The following is a 10785-nucleotide window of genomic DNA, read 5'->3' as shown; positions in this document are numbered from 1 at the left end:
AAGAGCTTGGAGACAAAGACCCAATCATGTCATTGCATCTAATAAAATACAGTGTACCCCACAATGGAAGCATTCATGACATAGGCCTTGATAGGTTTTTTTGCCATTACTGGACCCCATCTCAGATGCAAGTTTATCAAATGAAATCTGATAAACTGGAAGATGCAAGGGAGCTCATTCATTCAATTGCAGTTGTTGCCTTCAGTGAATCAGGAGGAAATGATGTCAAAGGTTTCCCTGTTGTCTCAGAAACATGTAAAACACAACTGAAGAGACGATTTTCAGAGGTATAGAGAGATTGTACCCATAATACTGTCATTCAGTCAAAAAAAATCTAAATTAAGAGCATTCTGCTTTAAACAAACAAAAATATCTCTAAAATAATCTAAATTCTATGGTAAAAGCTTTTTTTTTTTTTTTTTTTTGGTTTGTACATATTGTATGTTTAATGGAAAATAAAAAAAAAGTTCTTTATATGGCTTCCAAGTTTCCACAAATAAAATTACACTTGAATTGTAATGATTTATGACTGTTGTGTATGCCTAATGATGATGATATTATGGTTTTTCATGAATAAATAAATAAATAAATAACTGTGTACAATTCTAAGCGTTATTTTCCCTGTCTGCCTGTTTGTTACTGTTTCTGCCTGATTCTTGTTTTACGACCCATTGCTGCCTGCCTCGAACCCTTGCCTGTACCCTGACTACGACTCTGCCTGTTCCTTTTTGCTCCTGTTTGTTCCTGTTTGACCCTGCTTGTACGACCACGCTCACTTTTAATAAAACGCTGCATTTGGATCCCCTGCCTGAGTCTCCCACCATTACAGGTACATGACAATGATGTAATAAAAACTGTCACTGTTCAGATTTCCATAGGATGAAGAAATAAAAGGTCTTAGGCATTGTTTCCACCTGGTATTAAGATGTGTTTCATTCAATCGGATCACAAGTTGACCAGGGAGACACATACCCGTTTACATCTGGTATTTTAATCCGTCTCTTTTGTCCACTTTCAACCACTTCTGTCCTGATTTCTTTGAGGGGTGGGTCTATGTACGTTTTTTTTTTTCAGATCTTTCGATCTAATGAACAAAATAAGCTTGCGCAATTTACATATGAATGTCACGAATTCAGCCTCTGTGGCTCCCTCCGATCACCACCTGAGGGCTCCGTCACCGGAGTACTAAACTTTTGGACTTCATTTCCCATAACCCACTCCCTGGCACTGATCACGCACTCAGCTGATCCCCTTCCGGTGGACTATAAAACACGCACTCTCACACACACACACACACACACTGCAAAGTCTTGTTTTGCCACGGCTGACATTCCTGAGTGTTTTTCCATATGTATTGTTTTCCCGTGTATGACCTTGGATTGTTTATTCTGTTACGATGTCTTGCTGCCTGCCCTTCTGACTCTCTGCCTGTGTATTTGGATATTGCCTGTTCTGTCTGCTGCCAGCCCCGACCCTGTGCTTGTCCCTTCGTTACATTTCTGCCTTGTCTGTGATACTGTTGTTGCCGGTGATTTACCCTTGCCTGTTGTACTACGATTGTCAACAATAAAGCTGCGCATGGATCCCATGGCTTCTGACTCCTCGTTACAGAAGATTTCGCCCGACCCCGATCCAGCAGTTATCTACTGGCTATCCACCGAGGTCTCAACCCAAGCGAGTATCCTGGCTACTCACCAACAGCAGCTCACCCGGCTAACGTCCATCACTGAGGAATTGGTGAAGACATGACAGAGTTTGTATCTTCCCGCCGCTGAAGCCTGTGTCCACCCCTACAACTAACGCTGCACCGGTAATGGCGACCGGCAGCCCACGGCTTGCATTCCCAGAAAAATATGACGGCTCGCCCACAAAGTGTAAAGGTTTCCTGCTACAATGCTCACTATTTGCGTTATACCCCACGGAGAGTCGTGTTTCATTCGTTTGTTCTCTGCTGACAGGAGAAGCTTTGGAATGGGCTACGGCGGTCTGGAGTGATGGGCAGCCAACGTTTTCAACAATCAGTGACTTCCTACAAAGATTCCGGGAGATTTTTGAACATGCAGAGGGAGGAAAGGCGGCTGGAGAACAACTACTGTCTCTTCGCCAAGGTAAACAAACCGTTTGCTCTCACTTTCTGCACTCTCGCAGCTCAAACTGTGTGGGTGGATGACACGTTGATGTTGTTGTTTCGTAAGGGATTAAATACGGAACTGCAGTCTGAGCTCGCATGCCGCAATGAGGGGAAAGATTTGGATCAGTTCATTGAACTTGCCATTCGTCTTGACAATTTGATCCGCTCGAGACGGCCGAACAGAAACCCCCTCTGTATTGTTGCCAGCTGCTCTAACGACATCTGATCAAGAACCCATGCTGATTGGATACACCCACCTCTCACCAGCGGAGAGAGAACGACGCATACAACAGAGGCTGTGCTTGTATTGTGGACAACCGGGACATATGAGAGCATCTTGTCCCACTCGACCCACATCCAGGGATTCGCCTGCCGTGAGTGTTCAAGCTCAGTGTACAAGCTCATTCATCCTCTAATGTTTTAATATCTGTAAGACTGGCTTTAAGTAAAAACTGTATTGAGACTACAGCCGTGATCGACTCTGGAGCAGCTGCTAATTTCATTGACTTTTCTTCAAAATGGATTCGAAATCCCTCTAATCCTATGTGAATCTGTATTGGCAGTGGCAGCGTTAGATGGACGCCCCCTGGGGACCGGCCACGTCCATTACACCACTGGGGATGTATTACTTCAAATTGGAGCACTGCATACAGACACTATACGCTTCTTCATCATTAAAGGGATAGTTCACCCAAAAATGAAAATTTGATGTTTATCTGCTTACCCCCAGCACATCCAAGATGTAGGTGACTTTGTTTCTTCAGTCGAACACAAATGATGATTTTTAACTCCAACCGTTGCCGTCTGTCAGTCTTATAATAAGAGTGGATGGGAACTCAAACAATAAGAGTCTAAAACACTTCCACAGACAAATCCAAATTAAACCCTGCGGCTCGTGACGACACATTGATGTCCTAAGACACGAAACGATCGGTTTGTGCGAGAAACCGAACAGTATTTATATAATTTTTTACCTCTAAAACATCACTATGTCCAACAGCGTTCATCACCCGTTTAGTGAGGATTGCTGATTGTTGTCTGATCACGCTCTGACAACGACAGTGATGTCTCGCGCATATACTTCAATGAGTTCGAGACATCACTTCCACTGTCAGAGCGTGATCAGTCCTCACTAAACGAATGCTGAATGCAGTTGTACATAGCGGCGTTTTAGAGGTAAAAAATTATATAAATACTGTTCGGTTTCTCGCACAAACAGACCTCTAGAAGACATGCCGTTAGTTCCTGGTTCCTGTTCTTCTTTAGATGAAAGGTGTACAGAGCGCCCTCCGGCTGCAAGTATGAATTGAAAACACAGTATCCAGTGTTCACAGTGATGACAATAAATATTGAATAAATATTACTCCTCTGTATAGAAGATTGACATAAACATATGAGAATCCATCAATATTTCTCCAAATGTGCATGCTTTTAAGCTAAAAGCCTATATGAAATGCCATAGAGGTAACATAATTGTTCAGACACTTTGCATCACAGAAATGCATTATATTTTAAAGTATATAATAGAATATATATATATATATATAATAGAATGAGCTTGAGACATGATCACAGAGGGTTTTTTCACAGCCTACCTGACTGAAAGAGCTTATTATTTATGCAGGTCATTAGAGCTCTTTATGCGATTCTTTTGTCTTCTCAGGTGAGAATCACCCATCATTCATGATGATTCACGCCTCCACGCATACTGTTTCTTGACCAAAGATTTTTAGAAAATTTAAATCTCTCTATTGTTTTATATGAACAAGCAGGCAGCATAATTTTTACCTCATTTTGAAGCAAAAACTCTAGTCTACAACCCCCAATACCCAGAAGTCTTGTGAACACAGATTTAATATATATTTTTGACTTTATTTCAGTGACTTAAGTTTTTTGTTTTTTCAATAACCATGCATAAACGTTATTCCTTCAAAAACACAAACATGTACATACATGCTCCCACATATTATTGTAGCCTAGTTTGCACTGAATACAATGTAATGACACTTGTGTCATTAATATGTTTATGAACAACTGAAAAAAGCACAAATGTCAGGGCATGTCAAAACTTCTCCAGGGCCCCAAAAATCCTCAGACCCCTGAGGGTTAATGAGGTCATTATTTTAATCTTAATTAACATTTTAACAATAAAGAAAGTGGACATTTTAACATTCATGGAACTTTACGAATGAACATCCTTTGAACTTTGTATCGATAATAGAATTTATGTGAAAACAACGTTTGGAATATTAAAAGGAATGTTATTCTAACCTTAAGATAACGTTTCAGAAACATTAAGCAAACTGGACATTTACATGTTTTTAGAACATTTCAAATCACTGTTCCCACAACTTTGTTAACTGAGAAGTCGACGATTAATTGTAACTGCATCTGACAATAAAAAAATTTAAAAAATCACCCATCACTAGTAAGCATGGATGCAGAATATTTTATCTGACTAAAAAGGCAAAACAAAAAACAAGAGGAAGTTATAATGAAAAGTGTGTGAGAAAGCATTGAAGGCTAGCTACTGTATCTTGTGAATGAAATAGTAGCCAAGTCAAAAAAACGCCAATCTCTGAGACTGTAATCTTACCAGCATGCAAAGCCATCATTAACACCATGCTTGACGATAAGCAGCGAAAGAAATATCAAAGATTCCCTTGTCAAACAATACAATTAGCTAAAACAAAGCATTATAGGTAGAATCTCTCTACAGTCTATTCTGATTCATCAACACAGTTTCACCGATGATCCAATATGAACATTAAACCCAGGATAGAGCGGTTGAGTGAATGTGGTCTGGACTGTGTGGATGAGGCTCATTGTGTCTCCAGAGACGCTGTAGAAGGACAGAGTTCCTGCACTGTGATCCACATACACTCCTATTCTCCTGCTGATGGACTTTACTGGGAGTTTAGTCTGTATGTCATTGTGCCAGAATGAGTAACTGGAGGAAGAGCAGATCAAACTCCAGGACTGATCATTACGTCCAAACCCACACTCATTACCCTCTCCCTTCCTGCTGATGCTCTTATATGACACTGTTATACGCACATCATTCCCACTCCACTCAATCTCCCAGTAACAGCGTCCACACACACTCTCTCTACACAACACCTGAAACCAATGATCAAATCTGTCTGGATGATCAGGATACGACTGAAGCTTTGGGTAAGTGACAGTAATCACTCTGTTCCTCTCTGACAGACGGAGGAATTTATTCACTGTGTTCAGATCCAGATTGAGCTGATGGGAATCTGATGGAGATAAAACACATCAGAATCAGGAATTATGAATCTGATCTTTTAATGTTTCTGAACTCTTCATGTTCAATATATCATCAGTGTCTCAGTACAGTTTACCAGATATCCTGTGAAAATCATCATTTACATCAGTGTTTTTTGGGCCGGTCTAATCAGTCTTCCCTGAATATTAATGTTGGTTATTATTCTGTGTTTATTATAATTTAAAGGCCTATTATTATATTTACACCATTCAAATGTTTGGGGTCAGTATGATTCTCTATTAAAAGAAACTGATACTTTAATTCAGCAATGGTCCATTAAAATGATTCAACAATAAATGTAATAATTTGATTTATAAAGTTTTTAGCATTGTAGGTCTATTGTTGGTGATTTTTGGTGCTGTAGACTTTGGCGATCTTGAGCTTTCTTTAAAGAGACAAAATCCTGTTTAGGATAAAATCAAAATCATAGTTGTAATTTTCCAGAGGAAGTTTCAGTTTGTTCTTACTTTCCTGAAACTCTTGAAAAGATTTTTTTTTTCCCCTACTGTGATTTTCCCTCTAAATCTTGGATGAATGTTTTTAATTGGCTTTCAGTAAAAAAAATCATATTTATTCATTAGTTTTAGAAGATATCCTGTTTTTGATGAATATGTTAAATCCCCAGTTCATTGCTGTCCTGATTTAAATTTTTGTTAAAGTCAGGAGTAATAAATTTGCATGGCACCTCAGTCATCAAACTCATGCATTCAGATGGCGATTTATTCACGGTGGAGGAGTGAGTTTTGCGGGAGCACACGCTGCTCACACGTTCGGTTGCATGACTGTCTGCTGTGAATAAAATGGAACATGCTTGGAATAATGAGAATACATTAATATTTAATGTAGCAATATACTATTTATTATTTGATTATTTAAATCTCCTGTTTAAAAGCACTAAGACAGAAACACTAAATAGTTAAAAATGGTTTTGTCTTGCATTTTATCTCAAATTGTCATTTTAAAAATGGGCAATCTACCAGAAATAAGTTAATGCTGCCTCTAATTTACAGGTAATCATGAAGCTGATTGGTTTATATTTTTAATGTAATATAATAGACTACATATTTTAAATGGCAATTTTCTCTGCTTGTTTCTTAGTGACTTACATTGTAGGAAGTCGTTCCTGGTTCTGGGAACAATGTTGGTGAAAGTGACTGTGGAAATCAACAGACAAGAAGAGTGTGATTATCATGTCAGGAGAAAATCATCCCTGCATCCGTTCCTAAGACATTTCTAATATGATCTTCTACATGAAATGAGATGATGGAGGATCATTTCTGAGAGCAGATGAATCTCCAGGACTTTACCTCTGTCAGAGATCTTCTTCTGCTCCTCTTTGCAGAAATCCTCCAGTTTGTCTCTCAGCTGACGGACAGATTCTCTCACAACATCAAAAGAGGAACTGAAGGGATCGTCATTTACGTCTGTAGATTCAGGAGGAGCTGAGAGAGACTGGAAACTCTACAGAAAACAGAAATCAAAGCTCATCACCTCCACACTTCAGCCAATAACCTGCACTACTGTAAGATTTGAGCAGCTCTTGTTGATCTTTAGTAACTCTCCTCAATCCAGCACTTTCACAGCATCAGATTCATTCTTCTCATGTTCATTATATCATGTTAGAGCTGTAAGATCTAGCGTTTGACACTTGCACTATATGTGAACTTTCTAGGAAAACACTTGATGATCAAACATCTGCCAATAACATAAATGTAACAGATCAAGAGCATCAGTGGAGTCACATGACAGGGTTGAGTAGATTTGATCAAGAAAAGCAGCTGAAAATTAATGAGTAGACTTACTATTATTTATAACGTTTGAGGTTTTGTGGTTTAAATACACTGAAACATCACTAATATACAGCCTCACTTCTTGTTTGAGGACTTCACTGTCAAATGCAATAATGTGTTACTGAAAATTATTATAAAAGGTTTCAGCAGGTTTGAAGATTCTATGATTTTCGTTACTGAAAAATTGTAGTATAAGTCAAAGTTTGTAAAAAGATAAGAGATGATGGGAAATCTACCTGAGGGAAATTAAATTTTGAGCTGTTGATATCTGGAAGCTCAATATATCTTTCAGAAAAATATTTCCTAAGAGATTTCCAGAGCTGAACTGCATTTGTAAGTGCGTCTCTTTCAAAAGAAGAAGATCAGATGAGAGTCTGACTGATGATTATATAATAACCGAACACACAGATCAACACTTCAGTCAACGGCTCATTCTGCTCTCATGAAATGTTTCTCTGTGAGTCTCTTGCTCAAGTCCACTATGATCCTGTTCTTCTAGATCTCTGTTACCTGCAGGAAATGGATGTGATCCTGTGTGTGTGAAAGCTGCTCCAGCTCAGCGTCTCTCCTCCTCAGATCATTGATCTCCTGCTCCAGTCGCTCCAGTCGTCCTTCAGCTCGACTCACTGCAGTCTTTTCCTGATCTCTGATCCGCTGTGTGGCCTCAGAGCGGCTTCTCTCAATGGAGCGGATGAGCTCAGTGAAGATCCTCTCACTGTCCTCCACTGCTGTCTGTGCAGAGCGCTGTTAGGACACACATCACAATCACACAGTGGCTTCATTGAGTCCTGACTGAGACTTCTCAAACTTCTCTTCTTCTCCACACTCACCTTATGAGACTCCACAGCCTCTCTCAGCTGCTGAAGATCTTTCTCTCTCTGCTGGATCCTCTGCTGGAACCACCTCTGTGTCTCCTTCAGCTGGTGCTAAATGACAAACCAATAACAGGAGAAACATCACATTATACTGCTGTCACTATATCATCATGTAAAGAGTTGAATCCAGTAATCGTAGAGTTAAAAACCAATGACTGTAGGTTCAAACTCCTGAAAGGATTATTGACCAGTTTCCACCACTGCACATGAATTTACATGAAGCATAAGGCCTTTTTCACAATGGAAGTGTTAGTATCATTAAAGCAAAACTGACACTGATATAGAGCTTCACACAGAAAGTGTTTCTGCTAAAATGTTAATCAAGTTAAGTTTGATGCGGAGCACAGCAGTGAAAGTCCACTTGCAGATTCTGTTCACGTTTGCAGCGTAAAGGATGTCACCTGATCATATGGATACCAATATAGCATTATTTCATCAGTGTCTAGTTTAAAGTTCATACCTGTTTCTCTGTCCTCTGTGCTGCAGCTGATACAGTGTCGTGGTTTTTATGTTCATCCATCGTACACAGCACACATATACACTTCTGATCAGTGCGGCAGAAAACCTCAAGGATCTTGTTGTGTTTCGGGCAGATCATCTCCTGCAGTCGTCCAGTGGCTTCAGTCAGATTGTGTCTCTTTCCTTTAAACAAACTCTCATGTTGTTCAAGGTGATTCTGACAGTAAGAGTTCAGACACACCAGACAGGACTTGACGGCTTTGTGTTTTCTTCCAGTACAGACGTCACACTGCACATCTCCAGCTCCAGCGTAACAGTCAGCAGGAAGTTTAATCTTCTTCAGTTTCTCCACCATTTCAGCCAGAATGGTGTTTTTAGCTAAAGCAGGTCTTGGACTGAAGGTCTGTCTGCACTGAGGGCAGCTGTAGACTCTCTTCTGATCCTCCTGATCCCAGCAGTCTGTAATACAGATCTTACAGTAACTGTGTCCACAGGGAATGGCCACTGGATCCTTCAGGAGATCCAGACACACTGAACACATGAACTCATCCTGAAAAATTCTGGCTTCTGCCATTTTACTGCATGAAGAGAGAGACACAAACACACAACAGCTTAACTACACTTCAGTTTCAGTTTCTCTGAACTCAGGTGATTCCTGTTTCCTGGTTCTGTGTTTGAGTGACGGAGGAGTGTCTGTAAAGCAGCTTTCTCATTCCTGGTCCTGAAGAGCCTCATTCCTGCTAAGTTTATAGTTTTCACGTGTTCCCACACACATTGTGTTTAATCAGTCTCAAACACAAACTCAAAGAATATAGGTCAGAGAAAAGCAAGACAAACCCTAAAAGTTCAGTAAATCTGTATCTAAATACTACACTGGTACTGCAGGATGGAAAATTCACTCACACATGTATGTTGAGACTCTTAATGTGAAGGAGATCCACACGTGTTGCTGCTGCATGAGTTCAGGAGAACAAACACTCGTTTTAGAGTTAACTTCCCACGAAATGTCCAGAAGGGAATCTCTCTTTTCCAGCAGTAACAGTGCACCCGCGCACGTGAAAGAGGAGTGCTCTTCATTCCTCTCACTTCAGAATAGTAAAAATAATCAGCTCGTTGCACATAATTTGTTGAGGAAATTTCTGGCACTGACTGTGAGATATGATGATCTTGTGGTGTATTTTTATTTATTTATTTTTTTATTAAAATGCAAGAGGGCCATTCAAATCTTGATCATCGTGCTGCATTTTGTAAAAAACAGCAGATTTTTTTGCGAATAACACAGTTTATGTTTTATGGGGAAAACCATAAAACATAAACTGTGCATGACCTGTTGAAATACATCAGTGAATTATTATGTTTCAAGCGTTTTGTCTGCCATCACTGTAATATTTCACTGTAACAGTAGGCTATTCAAATAGCTGGAACATTAAGCACTTATATGATAAATAATTAGCCAAGATTAAATATTATATGATTATTATTATTATTACCAGTAATTTATTTTGTTATTTTATCTTCATTTAAAAGTACAAATGTAACAGCAGTCTTACGCAATGGTGCAAAACGTTCTGTCAAACCATCAAAAGAAATAATAATTTATGGATTGATTCAATATTTACTGCTAATTATATTCCGGCTGTCATGATCACCATCTGGGCTGCATTCCAGTTCGGTTTTAGACACGCACTCGCGAACTTCTCTAAACACTTCCCCTCGGGGGAATCCCTGCCGCCATTTTGAAGTGCGTTCCACTTCGTGAAGTGGACGAGGGAAGTTTATATGGACAGACACTCGCTCCCTCGATTTTGATCGAGGGAGCGAGTCTACTTCATATGTACACTTCAGGCAGCTCCATAACCCACAATGCAACACGATTGTGACGTCACCGCATATCACGTTTAATTTACCCCACCACAAACAACTCTATGATATATTAATTATTTTTTAAACATTTAAAACACACATATATACATATAGAATGCTGTATTAAACAATTTTGTAAGGGGAAAAAATAAATAATAAATCAGCTCCATTGCGGATTCCAAGTGATCAAGGGCTTAGGACGTTCCAGTTCAGCCCATACAAAGGTTCCACCAGAAGTGGGCACTCGTGCAACGTAAGCAATGACGTACATCCGAGTCAACGAGACCGAGTGAAGTTAGCGAGGGAAGGGCATTTAAAAACCGAACTGGAACGCAGTCCCAGAGTGCCCTTGATGGCACTCCCATTGCCTCACTATCA

General features: G+C 39.7%; 1 protein-coding gene across 2 annotated transcripts; it reads right to left on the bottom strand.

Moving 5' to 3' along the window:
- Positions 1-4146: 4146 nt before the first annotated feature.
- LOC137024879 (tripartite motif-containing protein 16-like) lies at positions 4147-9137 on the bottom strand. Of its 2 annotated transcripts, none has more exons than XM_067392820.1 (6): positions 8546-9137; positions 8041-8136; positions 7721-7954; positions 6673-6881; positions 6527-6546; positions 4147-5391 (listed from the first exon to the last, which is right to left on the bottom strand). In XM_067392820.1, the coding sequence occupies exons 1-6, from the start codon at positions 9116-9118 to the stop codon at positions 4865-4867; spliced, it is 1659 nt and encodes a 552-aa protein (XP_067248921.1). In that variant the 5' UTR covers positions 9119-9137; the 3' UTR covers positions 4147-4864. The 2 variants fall into 2 exon arrangements, with proteins under 2 accessions (XP_067248921.1, XP_067248922.1); XM_067392821.1 differs by having other exon boundaries at positions 6527-6574; positions 6728-6881.
- Between the last annotated feature and the right edge of the window lie 1648 nt (positions 9138-10785).

The sequence above is a fragment of the Chanodichthys erythropterus genome, chromosome 8 (genome assembly GCF_024489055.1).
Source record: "Chanodichthys erythropterus isolate Z2021 chromosome 8, ASM2448905v1, whole genome shotgun sequence".
Taxonomy (NCBI): domain Eukaryota; kingdom Metazoa; phylum Chordata; class Actinopteri; order Cypriniformes; family Xenocyprididae; genus Chanodichthys; species Chanodichthys erythropterus.
This window is presented reverse-complemented; position numbering and strand designations above follow the sequence as displayed.

What these genes read in the sequence shown, in the direction of transcription:
- LOC137024879 (XM_067392820.1), bottom strand. Translation starts at nt 9,118, where the DNA reads ATGGCAGAAGCCAGAATTTTTCAGGATGAGTTCATGTGTTCAGTGTGT. An exon ending in ATCCTCCATCATCTCATTTC is followed by an intron (nt 6,547 to 6,672) that starts ATGTAGAAGATC and finishes TGTTCCCAGAAC; the next exon opens with CAGGAACGACTTCCTACAAT. An exon ending in CAGGAACGACTTCCTACAAT is followed by an intron (nt 5,392 to 6,526) that starts GTAAGTCACTAA and finishes TATCTCCATCAG; the next exon opens with ATTCCCATCAGCTCAATCTG.